Genomic DNA, 15262 nt, shown 5'->3' with positions numbered 1-15262 from the left:
CTACTCGCTTTTCTGGTTCTCCAGGTTGGAGATGGTAGTTTCTGGGACTTCTCCATCTAATAAGCCTATGAGCCAATGCTTACAAAAAGTTTCAGATATATGTGAAACGTTATGGTGAACTGATCAGATTTATGTTTTAAATGGATCATTGTGACTAGAATCTCATAACTGAATTAGTGGAGAAAGGATTAGGAATCTTAACCTGTCATTGCTAATTTATTAGAGGAGGTCACTCAAAAGATGACATCTTGCATAAGTATAGTTAGTGGATGGATTTTAAATATATCAGAAAGTAAAGTTTTACTGTTTGAATAATTTATTCAGTAAATTGGTCTGGATTTGGTGCTGGACAATGACCTTCAGCTTTCTGTCTTTGTCTCACGTCAGCTTTGTAATGTCCCAGAATCCCTTTCTCAATGTGTGATGCCTGTACCAGCAGCATCAACATCACCTGGGAACCTCTTAGAAATGAAAATTCTCCATTCCCGCCCCAGATCTACTTGGATTGACATCTAGAAATCTGAGATTTTAAAACCCTCTAGATGATTGTGATGCACTCTAAATTTGAGACACATTTCTCCAGGGAGACAAAAGGGATAGAATATCCAAATGAGCTGAGACATTCACCATGGATTGTGGTCTTTGTCCTCCATTTTATTCAAATTTCACATTTTAATTTTAAAAAGAAAGCTCCAAACAAATGCTGGAGAGGGTGTGGAGAAAAGGGAACCCTCCTGCACTGTTGGTGGGAATGTAAATTGATACAGCCACTATGGAGAACAGTATGGATGTTCCTTTAAAAACTAAAAATAGAACTACCATACCACCCAGCAATCCCACTACTGGGCATAAACCCTGAGAAAACCATAATTCAAAAAGAGTCATGTACCACAATGTTCATTGCAGCTGTATTTACAATAGCCAGGACATGGAAGCAACCTAAGTGTCCATTGACAGATGAATGGATAAAGAAGATGCGGCACATATATACAATGGAATATTACTCAGCCATAAAAAGGAACGAAATAGGGTCATTTGTAGTGAGGTGGATGGACCTAGAGTCTGTCATAAAGAGTGAAGTTAAGTAAGAAAGAAAAACAAATACTGTATGCTAACACATATATATGGAATCTAAAAAAAAAAAAAAAAACGTTCTGAAGAACCTAGGGGCAGGACAGCAATAAAGACGCAGTTGTAGAGAATGGACTTGAGGACACGGGGAGGGGGAAGTGTAAGCTGGGACAAAGCGAGAGAGTGACATGGACCTATATATACTACCAAATGTAAAATAGCTAGCTAATGGGAAGCAGCCACATAGCACAGGGAGATCAGCTCGGTGATTTGTGACCACCTAGAGGGGTGGGATAGGGAGGGTGGGAGGGAGATGCAAGAAGAAGGAGATATGAGGATATATATATATGTATAGCTGATTTACTTTGTTATAAAGCAGAAACTAACACACCATTGTAAAGCAATTATACTCCAATAGAGATGTTAAAAATTAAAAAAATAATAATAATAAAAAGAAAGCTCAAAAAAATATGCCCCAACTTCACAGAGGAAACAATGAGACCATGAAACAGCCCAAGCAGAAAACTGGCTAAAGATCTAGACATCCTGTAAGGCTGACCAGCTGCATATTCCAGAGTTAAGTTACAAGAATAATTTCCCAGCCCGACAGTGAGTTCAGGGGCAGTCAAGGGGAGGAGACCTTGGTGGAGCTCCAGCAAGTCTGTGGGAACAAGAGACTGCAGGGACTCCAAGCTGCAGCCATGAAGGAGCACTTGTAAGTCCTCTGAATGCTACAAATTACTTAAAAATAATTCCACCAAGTAGTTCAGGTGAATTCCTCAGCCAAGCTGGGGGTGGGTGGGGGTGTGCCTACCAGCCCTAACCCACCTCAGGTGGTGTCCCTACTGGGCAGAGATAAGTCCAGGAATGGGACTGTGTCTCTCACAGCCCCTCTGCAAGAAACAGGTAACTTCTGGAGATATCAAGAGACAGATGCAGATTGTGAAGAAAGCGGAGGAGAGACGGACTCTGGCCTTGAGGGCAGATGGGATTGCCAGTGAGGCAGAAAGAGGAACCAGGAAAGACCCCTGAAAACACAGTGAGAAAGGCTGCATTCATGCTGAGGAAAGGAGAGTGGTGCAGTCCTTAAGAAATTCATCTTGTGACATATCTGACTTTCACCAGCATCTGCTTACAAAGTGCATCATGATCTTCACATTTCATGTAAACCTCAGTTTGTATTTACCATGACTGGTTTTCATTTTTATAATAAAATCTATAAGATAATCGAGGCTGAGGGTTTACTTAGTGATTTGAATTTACTTTTCTTTCCTCTAGTACTTACAGTCAAGGAAGAGATACCTACTCAAATGAGATTTTTCTGTTAATGTTATATTAAATCTGATTCCATACATTATTATTTTATTAATAATGATGGATTTTCCTCCTAATTTTCACATAAGATCCATAAATCTTTCCCTTCTTTGTCACATCTTAATGCAGATATAGGTAATTTTTATATAATAAATTAAGTTCCTTAGTATTTGGTAAAGTTGCCAATTCAAGTAAGTTGGAAAATTAGGATTTAAAAGGATGAGGAAAATGCTTTACAACTACTAAAAATTGGCTAAATCTTCACTCAGAAATAAATCTTCTACTTCTTATTTAATTTTAAATTAGTATATTCTTTTAATTTAGAATTTTAAGACTCTAAAAGAGTTGCAATAACACATGGATAAAGCATGTATAAATTGAATATTTTATCCAAATATGAATTTTTATACTGTCAGTTGAAGAAACAAAATAGAGACAGTACAGTAAAGGGTATTCTGAATAGTATTTAGTTATAAAGGGACCTTTGCAGGATAGGGGAGTGGTTGAAGCAATAAGGATGTGCTTACTGTACACTTAATGATGAAAGAAATAGATCAATAGCAAAAGCTTTGAGGAAACTCATTAATCTGAGATTGAGCACTTATCTGTGAGTCTTGATGGCTGAGGGTAGTTGTACACAAAGACTCTTAAAACGAGAGGGCAGAATCCCTTGATAAATAGACGTAAAGCAGTTTTGATGGCTTCTAATATTTGAGTGAATAAACATAATGTCATTTTTATGAGTGGTTTATTGTTCAAGACCAAAATTGTGATAGAGACTTAATGAGATTAAAACTGAAGGCCTGGGCTTCCCTGGTGGCGCAGTGGTTGAGAGTCCGCTGGCCGATGCAGGGCACGCGGGTTAGTGCCCCGGTCCGGGAGGATCCCACATGCCGCGGAGCGGCTGGGCCCGTGAGCCGTGGCCGCTGGGCCTGCGCGTCCGGGGCCTGTGCTCCGCAATGGGAGAGGCCACAACGGTGAGAGGCCCGCGTACCAGGAAAAAAAAACCAAAAAACTGAAGGCCTGTTTCCCTTGGAATCTACATTATTCCTCAGACCTTTCAAAGAGTTCTTCTCAGGTCTTATAAGAATAATGTAGCACTTTGGGGCAAAGATACAGCCTTAGTAGCCCAGCACTGGAGGCCAAGATGGAGAAGATGTCCACGGCCACCATGACCTTGCCCTCAGGGCTGTGGTAGACGGGGAGCAAGGTGACCCACACACTGCAGAACACCAGCATGCTGAAGGTCAGGAGCTCGGCTTCATTGAAGGCATCAGGCAGGTTCTTGGCCAGGAAAGCCAAGGAGAAGGTCCCCAGGGCTAAGGAGTCCATGTATCCCAGGACACAGTAGAAGACAGTGACCGAGCCCTTGTTGCACACGATCATGAGGTCCTTGGGCTCAGAATAAGCGTCTATTACAAGGAAAGGGGGAGAGGTTCCCAGCCAGATTCCACAGATAATCACTTGGATCAGGGAGCAGATGGGAATGACATAGCTAGAAGCTCTTGTTACCAGCAATCGCCTCGTGGTTCTTCCTGGTTTCCTGGCCTTGAATGCCAGAAGCACAATAGGGTTTTGGTCAAAACAGGGGCAACAGCCACAGTGAACACAGCTCCAAATGTGATTTGTCGGAGGAAGCAGGTGGCTGTGTTGGGATGGCCAATGAAGAGCAAGGAGCAGAGGAAGCACAGGAGGAGGGAGATGAGCAGGACGTAGCTGAGAGCCTGGTTACTGGCCTTGACTATGGGGGTGTCTTGGTGCTTCACAAAGACCCACAAAACCACAGCCATGACCACATGGAAGCACAGAGCCATGCAGGCCAGTGACATCCCCAAGGAATCTTCAAAGTCCAGGAAGGTCACAACTTTGGAGAGGCAGCGATTTCTCTCACTGTTTGAATGCTCTGGGTCTGGGCACCGGACACACTGCTCTGCATCTGTTGAGAAAGCAGACTCAGCATTTCATTTTCACAATTTCTTCATGTTTACCACATTCTAATATGCGGTAAACAGAAATATTGTCTGTCATTGTGCATATGTGCTTTGTGCATATTGACCCCCTCTGACGTAACAGTCTGATACAGCAAACTAGAAAGTGTTGATGAGGATGTTAAAATTGGAATCTTTTTATGTCCTTGCTGGGAATGTAAAATGGTGCAGCTGCTGTGGGAAACAGTCTAGGAGTTCCTCAAACATTAAACATAGAATTACCATAAGAGTGAGCAACCCCCATCTAGGTGTACACCCCCCATAATTGAAGGCAGTGACTTGAATAGATAATGTCTTACCAGCATTACTTACAGTAACCAAGAAATGAAAACAACCCAAATGTCCATTGACCCTAATAAAAATGGAAAGGTCAAAAGAATGAATAAAGGCATGAATTAAGAAAGTGGTGCCGGTGACTTCTTTGCCAATGCCCTCACTTTTCTTTTCATTGAGAAACAGGTATGTGGTGGAGTTACCATAGGGTGATTATAAATTTTTATACCTGTGTGATTGGAAATGTGTCTCCCTGGGCAAAGAGCACAAGAAAAGCAGCAGATAGGCCTTCCTTCTTGTGTAATTTTCCTGAATCCTGAACAGCAACTCTGGTTACAAACAGACTTTGGGGTCTGAAAGGAAAAACAGAGAATCATTTGTCATCATTTTGTACATAGTTAGCTGCTATCAGAGGATATCTGTATTTCTCCCAGAAAAAGAAAGGACATTTCACCTTTTATGACATCACTGTGTCTCCTCCAAAATGCCCATTTGGTTGATATTATCTAAACACCGAAGTGTGGGATACCAGGGTTATGTTTCCCCTTTCTTCTTCAACGTTTACAGAGACAGTCAAAATTTTACCAAATTATTTCATCACTTTTATTTTATACATTACTGGCAAAATAGCTTGTTTTTCTCTTGTTTAACCACCTCACCTTAAATTTCTGTCAATGCAGATTTCCATGTGGTCATGATATAAGATTTTGTGTGCAGAAAAATATTTTACTATGATCTCATACTTGGCTGCATAGAAGGCTGTAGGGTCTTGGTAAAGGAACCTAATAATGTAAAAAGCAGACACACTACTAAAAGTAGCTTCATAAACAATAAATGTAGGCCATGAAGAGATGATCTATGAGAATGTTCTGAAACGCAGATTTTGATTAACCCAGTTCCGGGCCCCTGATCCAATTATGGCACAGGTTTGTCAGAAAATGATAAACATATTAAAGGTACAAGGCATTGTTATTTTATAAATCAACTTAAAATTACCTTAGACTTTTCATCTGTGGGAAATTCTTTTAAAATTATGGTCAATGCTTTGACATACTAAGTAGAACCAAGTCTGAGGATCAAATGATATGCCAGTAACCAAGGGAATGTGTCAATGGAATCTACAAACAGAGAGTTGATACCCATATTCTATTTGTGTCTATCTAAACATAAGAAGGACCCTTACCATATATAAATAAGACTCAGTGTATCCGATATATCCATTGCCTTTATTCACTGTTCTCACCCAATAGCTGAATGAATGGATGCATTTAAATTAAAAATAATCGCCTATACAAACCTGCTCCTTCTAGACATTGGCTCAGAAGGTGTGTAAGATTACAAACTATGAAGTCAAGATGTTGCATTCAATGAGTGAATTTAGTGCTCAGTTAAATGGGTGCCCATTTCATCTCATAGGATGATTCAGCTCTAATTTCATGACAATGTATATATCAAAACTTGAAAAGATGTCATACCTCTTTAAACCCAATAGGCCATTCTATCATCTCTTTGTTGATCACCAAGCTGTGATCATATGGGCTATTGGAGCCAAATTCTCCCACTTTAACCAAGAGAGTTAAAACTCACCTGGAAAACTCACAGCATTCAGGATATTGTGCTGCACCATAAAGTTTCTTCTCTCATCTAAGGACATGTGCTCTCCAGCAGTGTCTCTAAATTGGATTTTATACAGGAATGGGTGAAGCTAGAGGAGAAGAAAGATTGAAAACTGTAAAGTGCACTCAAATTAGAGATGGAAGGCGCATATTACAAAGTTAGCATTCTATTCCCACCTCCTCAGCCTCAAGTTTTTTGTTGGCAGAAGCTGAGTTTTGTTTGGGTGTTTACCATCTCTCATAGTCTAGTGAGGTGAACTTTTCATCTTATTCTGAAAACATAGAGAGAAGGAATTGAATACAGTCATGACATTGTTCATAGTGTGCCTCTGTCATGGGTTTTGGTGTAACCCTAACCCTTAAAGTTTTCTTGGGGCTTCTGTAAGGACATGCCTGAAATGTAAAGCAGTACAACATGGAATTTTTTTGGCTGGTGACAATGGAGGCCGCACTCTCCCTATGAGAGAAATCTACAATGTACAACTCATAGAGTATTGATGAGACTGTTGATTTAGCTTTTTAATTCTTGAGCCCCAGGAGCTCTTGACACCCTGCTTGGGGAGATAATAAATCTATGTTTATGGTTTTTCTTAGATTAAGGTAAAATTCACATAACATACAATTCACCATTTAAAACAGGACAATTCAGTGAGTTTTAGTACATTCACGTGTTGTGCAATACCCACCACTGTCTGATGCTAGAACATTTTCATCATCCCAAAGGAAACCCCATGCCAGTTGAGTCACTCCCTATGACCCCTAAACCCAGCCTCTGGAAATGCCTAATTTACTTTCTATTTATAGATAGAATTCTTCTGGATATTTCATCGAAATGAAATCACACAATTGTTCTCCTTTTGTGTATGGCTTTTTTCACTTAGCAGAATATTTTCAAAGTTTATACAAGTTATCAGTAATTCATTTCTGTTCATGGCTGAATCTTATTCCATTATATGCATATACCACATTTTACTTATCCATTCATCAGTTGATGGATATTGGAGTTGTTTCCACTTTGGGCTATTATGCTTGCTTCTGCTCTGAATATTCATATACAAATTTTGGTTGAACATCTGTGTCCAGTTTTGGGGACTACATGTCTAGGTGTGCAAGTGCTGAGTCATAAGATAATTCTATGTTGATTTAAGAAAAAAAAACTCCATGTTTCATTAAGGTTGAAATAATCCACACAAAATTTATTTTCTTCCCCAAATATAACACCAACTGTTCTATATTATTCCTTGTTAGACCACAAAACACTTCTTTTTATAGATTGTCCAGGTTTTGCTTGTAAATCAAGATGAGGCAGTAGACATAGGCATGGAAAAAGACAGAGAAAATAGACAATTAAGTAGTCAGTATCCATGGCCTCTGATGTTGTCTCAATCACAAAACAGAATATTCAACATATGAAGGCTCAAAAGCTTATGAAGATGTATGCTCAACAAAGTAATGTATACAGCAACAACCAGATAGAGTGTTTGTTTAGTAACCCCTGAGGGGTTCCTCAGGGACCATTTCCATTAACTTATTTTTCTTAAGTATGAGCCATTCTTTCTTTGTATCTTTGTATAACATATATTTTTTGATAAAAGCTTATATTTGGGATTTTAGTTCACATTCTAACATGACAACTATGGAAACTCAGGTTCTCCCCTGACCCAGCAATTGTAGTTACTGCTTATTGTAACAGTTGTTGCTAGTTTACTTTTTAATTTTTATTTTATATTGGTGTATGGTTGATTTACAATGCTATGTTAGTTTTGGGTGTACAGCAAAGTAATTCAGTTATACATATACATATATCTATTCTTTTTCAGATTCTTTTCCCATATAAGTTATTACAGTTGTTGTCAGTTTGTTTAGAGTATTTTTTGACCCAACCTTGTAAATTCCATATTCTTTGTCATTTATGGTCAGTGAAGGCTTTGTTCCATAAGCCTAGTGATCAGCTAGTGACTAAACAGCGATTTCCTTAAATGCCAAAAACAAAAACAGAATAAAAAACCAAAGAATTATCTCCCTGTCCTGTCAGTGGTCTCTCTTGTGTGTTGGAGAAAGCCTTGAACATTCAACCTGGCAGTTTAGAGCTCTGCCTTAGCCTTCACTTCCTGCTTGAATGAGGCCTGAAAGTCAGTCAGAAGTGAGAGCTTAAGTCCTTCTCAGGGCTTTTTTCTTCTGATTATGAGCCAAGCACTTTTCTTGGCCTTCTAAATTTCATGAAAAATGTGGGCATTTTTTAAAGCCTTTAATATCCAAAGCATCTCTTTCCCAAGCCTTTCCACCAATGCTTTAGAGATTTCACAATTTTCCCCCTAATTTTATCTCTGACCCCAGGTAGCAGCTAATACATTTAACTTTATATGTTTACAACAAACATGCCTCAGGTTGGCTACCTCAGCCTTAGTAAAGTTCCAAGACAGGTGAAATAAAGGTAAGTCTTAGGTCAGTCCTTAAGGGAGCCACCAGGTAGGTCAAAACAAAGAAACCTAATCTGTTAGAATAAGGTTCACATAGCTCCTTCGGGTACTAGTAACCTGTGCTAAGAATGAGGGTTGTTGTTTAAAAGATCTTTTTTGAGCTGGGGAGTAAAGAATGGTACCTGAGTAAATTAATACTTCATGAAGTTCTATAAAAAATTCAACCAGTTTTTCTTACTTAAGCATTCCACACTTTGGAAGCTTTTGCTTGGATGCCAGAATTCTGAAGAAGTTAATTCTGATAATTTTTTGCCAGTTTATGTAACATTTTCTTGGAAGTACAGACTTTTGGAGTTCTCTACTTTGCCATTTTAGCTGACATCCTATCCTTACTGTTTAAGCAACTTCTGTTTAAGTCTTTAATCACTTGTGATAGAAGCATCCTAAATATACCAGAATACCATCTTTGGAAATCATCTTGGAAAGACCACCTATTTTTCTAAGAGCAACACTAAATGAGCTCCAAGTTGTGTATCAAATATCATTGTTAATAAGCAAAATCAGATAGAAAATTAACTTTGTGACCTTAAGTTTTACACATACATGCTTGCTTTAAATTGATATTAAAAGCTATTAAAAAGATATTAATTTTATTTTACTTCATTAGTTTATTTCCTTTAATCAACAACTTGATATAATGTATCTGTCCCTTGTGTATGAGGAGAGGAGTTCCTAAATATACTCTAAGAGGAATTGTAGAGCCACAAAAGCCTGGGTTAAAAATCAGGGTAAATTCATTTATAACCCAGGAAGATATGCGCAGTTTATAATCATCATCAGAGTTCTCACATTTTAAATTGGGACCAGAGTCCCTGCTCCCAAGATTGTTTGCAGCAGTTGTAGGAATAGTTATGTCTAAAAATTATTCATTTTCCTGGGTCACAGTAGGACGTCAGGTAGACCTAATTTCTATTTTCACCAAAATCATTTCATGGAGCACTTGGACCACAGCATATACAGCAGCATAGATGAAATTGTTGGAGTCAGACATGGTCATTACATCAATATTTTCTGACATTGGGTACATTCCAAGGAAATGTATAGATTTTACTAATTTTTGGTTCTCATATGTTTTGTTAAGACTTGTCTGGATGTTTTACTGCATTGCATCCTACACGAGGAAATATTTTTCTAGTACACATTCTAATACAGATAGTTAGAAAGTAAAGGCCCCCCAATGACAGAATTCTCCAAATAGACCTAGTAATTATAGATACATGTGCAACCAACATGAAAGAACCCTCCATCCATTGTGCCTAATCCTGTGGACCTTGAGACAAAAGTATGCTCATGATGCTGCATCTCAATAAAATACAACCAGATACCATCTTTTTTTTTTTTTATGCGGTACGCGGGCCTCTCACTGCCGTGGCCTCTCCCGTTGCGGAGCACAGGCTCCGGACGCGCAGGCTCAGCGGCCATGGCTCACGGGCCCAGCCGCTCCGCGGCATGTGGGATCTTCCCGGACCGGGGCGCGAACCCGTATCCCCTGCATCGGCAGGCGGACGCGCAACCACTGCGCCACCAGGGAAGCCCTTCTCTATTCCCCTTTTAATCACATCCCACTTCTCTTTTAGCTCTGTTCTTAGTTTTCCTATATTGTTCATTCTTGGCTTTTGCTGGCATATTTGCTCTTGAACTGTCTTGCAGTTTAGTAATCTGGTCTATCGCTGGAATCAATACCTTCTTAATGACTAAATTCTCAATTTTAGTCCTAACAAAAACACTATACCCAGCTTTAAGTTTTGAAAAAGATAAGTTTTGTAATGAGGAGAAAATATATTCCCTTTAATACAATAAAACAAATACATAGGGGAAAATTGTAACTTAGATCATATTAAGATATATTAGGAATCAGTATTTATCAAAATTCACAAGAAGAACACGGGGTGGAAACCCTGTGTGGGGAGAGAGATAAGCATTACATACATCTGGTAATATACATGAAGTCAAATAACGTAAATACAGTAGTTCTGTCAAGTGAAACACACGACTGAAAACCCACTGGAAAAATAGGTCAAACTCTATAATAAGTACTCCATAAAAGAGAATAAACTAATACTCTGTGTGAATGTTCTCTTACAACTGTAAATCATATGAAATCTCCACAGAGATCAAATAAAACAGGGTCAAATTTAACTTTTAAACTGACATGTGCTGTAAGCATAAAACACTATATTTCAAGGCTCAGAAAGAAGAAAGAGATATAACATATCTTGTTCTTCGTTCCGATGTGGACTACATTTTGAAATGATAATATATCAATATTTTTGGTTAAATACAAATGTTATAAAAACTAGTTTCCTCTGCTTATGTTTATATTTCCTCTGCTTATGTTTATATTCTTTAACATGGGTTCTATAAAATTTTAAACTACGTAGGTCACCTTGTTATGTTTCTATTGGTGTTGGCTGGATAAAGCTATGTGTGATGGTCAGTATTTTGTGACTGTGCTAAGGGATACCCAGTTAGGTAATTAAGCATTATTTTGGGTGTGTTCTTGAGGGTTTTCTGGAAGAGGTTAGGATTTGATTGGGTAGACTGAGTAAACAGATCCACCCTGTCCAATATGGGCGTGTTTCATCCAGTTTGCTGAGGGCCCAAATAGAACAAAAAAGATGAAGGAAGGGCGAATCCATTCACTCTTCCTTAGCTGGGACATCCATCTTTTCCTGACCTTGGAAATCAGATTTCCTAGTTCTCATGACTTCAGACTTAAACTCAATTATACCACCAGCTTTTCTGGGTCTCCAGCTTGGAGATGGCAGTTTCTGGGACTTCTCCACCTCATAACCCTGTGACCAAATCCATGTAATAAATTACCAGATATATACAAAACTTTTGTTGAACTGATCAATTTTATATTTTAAACAGATGATTGAGACTAGAATCTTATAATTGGATTATGTGGAGAAAGAATTTGGAATCGTAAGCTCTATTTGCCAACTTACTGTAGTGTATCACTGAAAAGATGACATCTTTGCATAAATATAAGTAGCAGATGGATTTTTAAATCTTTGAGAAAGTAAATTTTAGTCTTTGAATAATTTATTACTTAAATCTGTCTGGATTTGACCAGACACTGGATGATGACCTTTATCTTTCTGTCCTTGTCTGACATCCGCTTCATAATGTCCCCCAATCCTGGTCTCAACGTGTGGTGCCTGTATCAGAGGCTTCAACATCACCTGGGAATCTCTTAGAAATGAAAATTCTCCATTCCCACCCCAGACCTATTTGAGCTGAGGTCCAGTAATCTGAGGTTTAAAAACCCTCTAGATGATTGTGATGCACTCTTTCCTTTGAGACACATTTCTCCAGGGAGAGAAGAAGGGCAGAATATCCAAATGAGCTAAGAACGTTCTCCATGGATGGCAGACTTTGTTCCAATTTTGCTCAAATTTCACATTTTATGTTATTTTTAGAAAGCTCAAAAAAAATGTCCCAACTTCACAGAGGATACAATAAGACCATGAAACTGAGGCAAAGCAGAAAAACATGGTTTGTGTTCTAGACACCCAGTAAGGCTGACGAGCTGCATATTCCAGAGGTCAGTTACTGGAATAATTTCCCAGACCAACTTTTGTAGCTTTGATTTTGGAACCTTAACAATGATCATACTCCATGGAGGAGTGTTTTCCACTTGGAGAACCTTGACAGGAATCTCATTGCCTTCACTGCCACACTAGATCCAGAGTCAAGGAAATTCATTGACCTGGCTCACAGCATAGAACACAAAATAAACATGTTTACTCAATAAATGTTTACTCAGTAAACATGTGATAAATGAAAAATTGATGGCTTCTTAATTCACAGAAGCCAGACAGAGAGATAGCTTCACTAGGTCAGGAAAGCAAAGAATTCCTTTATATTTGCAATGTTTCATTTTTTTAGTATTGTAATGTGAACAGTTAGTATAATATTTTATTAAAATTGCATTCTGAAAATTTTTCAAAAACCTCCAAATCTGATAGTATAGAAAACTAACTTCTGTGAACCCACCACTTCCTTCAAATATTGTCAACTAATCAGCAGTCTGGCCTTGTTTATCCTTACATCCACTTCCCAATAATTAACCAGCTGCTTATTGCTGAGAGCACATCAGCAATATTTCACGGAAATATTTCAGTTTCTCTTCCAGATGAGAACTTTTGGAACACAAGCACAACAACATTATCACACACAAAAATAAAAATAAGTTGTTTCCATAATCAGTCATCTAGTCAGTACACAGAGGTTCTAGTTTTTCAACGTTGTTTCTTGAGTTTACATTTCATCAACATTTGAGTCAGGATTTTATTAAAACCCATATCTTGCAATTGGCTGATCTGTTTCTGAAGTTATTTTTAATGTCTGTAGTTCATACTTCTTGGAGTACAACTGGGATATCTTTGTGGGTGTGCACCAATGTGTGAATTATTAATTGAAGGAATCAAGGTGTCTTGCAAAGTTTACTGTAGTTTGGGTTTTGGTCCTTGCCACCCATTTACCTTTTTCCTCTGCCATTCACCATCTCATGAAAGTCATAGTTGAAATTAGAGGCTCATGTTCAGTTTGGGGGTTTTAGCTATATACACTCATATGTGGTGTTACAGCCATTCATCAGAAGACAATACAATGTCTTCATTGCAGTTTTTAAATTTTAGGAATTTCTGACAGTTTTACACATTTCCTAGTTCCTTGCTGTTCACAAATTGAAATATTCAAAGTATATTATCCTATCTCCCTTTTTTATGTAGAATCATTATGTTCTTTTTCATTTATTTTATTGAAGTACAGTTGATTTACAGTATTGTGTTAATTTCTGCTGTACAGCAAAGTGGTTCAGTTATACATATATATATTCTTTTTCATATTCTTTTCCTTATGGTTTATTACAGGATATTGAATATATTCAATAGTTCCCTGTGTTATACAGTAGGACCTTATTGTTTATCCATTCTCTATATGATAGTTTGCATGTGCTAATCTGCAACTCCCAATCCATCCCTCCCCGACCCCCACTTCCCCTCGGCAACCACAAGTCTGCAAGTCTGTTCTCTATGTCTGTGAGTCTGTTTCTGTTTCCTAGATAAGTTCATTTGTGTCATATTTTAGATTCCACATATAAGTGATATCATATGGTATTTGTCTTTCTCTTTCTGGCTTACTTCACTTAGTATGATAATCTCTAGGTCCATCCATGTTGCTGCAAATGGCATTATTTCATTCTTTTTTATATCTGAGGAGTATTCCATTGTATATATGTACTACATCTTCTTTATCCATTTGTCTGTGAATGGACATTTAGGTTACTTCCATGTCTTGGCTATTGTGAATAGTGCTGCTATGATCATTGGGGTACATGTGTCTTTTTAATTATAGTTTTGTCCAGATATATGCCCAGGAGTGGGATTGCTGGATGGAATCATTATATTATTTATGCCTTCAAACTTCCATATTAGAAGCACATTAATTGCATAATACATACCCATAAAAATGGCCACAATGAAAACTGCTGACGATACTAAAGGCTGTTTAAGCCGTGGAGCAACTGGATCTCTCATTCATTGCTGGTGGGAGTGCAAAATAGTACAATCACTTGAGATATTGGTGCAGTATTTTCTTTTATACTATTATATCACACTACAATTGATGCAACTTTCCCACTCAAGATAGTTGCTTTTCAGGAATAAAAACTTAACATTCATGAAACCTGCAGGTAGAAATGCTTCTTAGAAGCTCAATTTATAGTTGCCAAAACCTGGATGGTACTCCAACATCCTTCACTGCATGAATGGATAATCAACAGGACCCGTTACTACAGTGGGATACCCCTCAAAAATAAATGGAACGTGGTTTTCTTTAAATCTAATTTCAATTTTAACAAGTGTAAATTTACTGTACGTATTGGAAAAGTTATAACATGTAAACAATAATAATATTGGATTGGCCAAAATGTTCATTCTGTTTTTTCCATAAGATGGCTCTAGTAGCACTTGGTTGTCTTTAACTTCATTCGAAACAATTTTGTTAGATTGTATTGTGACAGCTGTTATATCAGTGTGCATTAAAAAAAAAAACTTATCAAAATTGGTGAATTTTTGTGTAGCTATTTTAATATTGAAGATGGAAGAAAAAAAGCAACATTTTCGGCATATTATGCTTTAATATTTCAAGAAAGGTAAAAAAGCAACTGAAATTAAAAAAAAAAAAGATTTGTGCAGTGTATGGAGAAGATTCTGTGACTGATCGAACATGTGAAAAGTGGTTTGCAAAGTTTCTACTGGAGATTTCTCGCTGGATGATGCTCCACGGCTGGGTAGACCGGTTGAAGTTGATAGCGATCAAATCAATACATTAATTGAGAATAATCAATGTTATACCACGCAGGAGATAGCCAACATACTCAAAATATCCAAATCAAGCGTTGAAATCATTTGCACCAGCATGGTTATGTTCATCACTTTGATGTTTGGGTTCCACATAAGTTAATCGAAAAAAACCTTCTTGACCGTATTTCCACATGCGATTCTCTACT

At 37.9% G+C, this 15262-nt stretch overlaps 1 protein-coding gene across 1 annotated transcript; it reads right to left on the bottom strand.

Moving 5' to 3' along the window:
* LOC102995096 (vomeronasal type-2 receptor 116-like) lies at nucleotides 1–9760 on the bottom strand. The gene is given in 8 exon segments (XM_024134348.1): nucleotides 1–78; nucleotides 3429–3506; nucleotides 3508–3953; nucleotides 3956–4321; nucleotides 4876–4999; nucleotides 6122–6226; nucleotides 6229–6351; nucleotides 9662–9760. Coding segments are annotated over 8 exon segments (1419 nt in total).
* Between the last annotated feature and the right edge of the window lie 5502 nt (nucleotides 9761–15262).

The sequence above is a fragment of the Physeter macrocephalus genome, chromosome 2 (genome assembly GCF_002837175.3).
Source record: "Physeter macrocephalus isolate SW-GA chromosome 2, ASM283717v5, whole genome shotgun sequence".
NCBI classification, from domain to species: domain Eukaryota; kingdom Metazoa; phylum Chordata; class Mammalia; order Artiodactyla; family Physeteridae; genus Physeter; species Physeter macrocephalus.
This window is presented reverse-complemented; position numbering and strand designations above follow the sequence as displayed.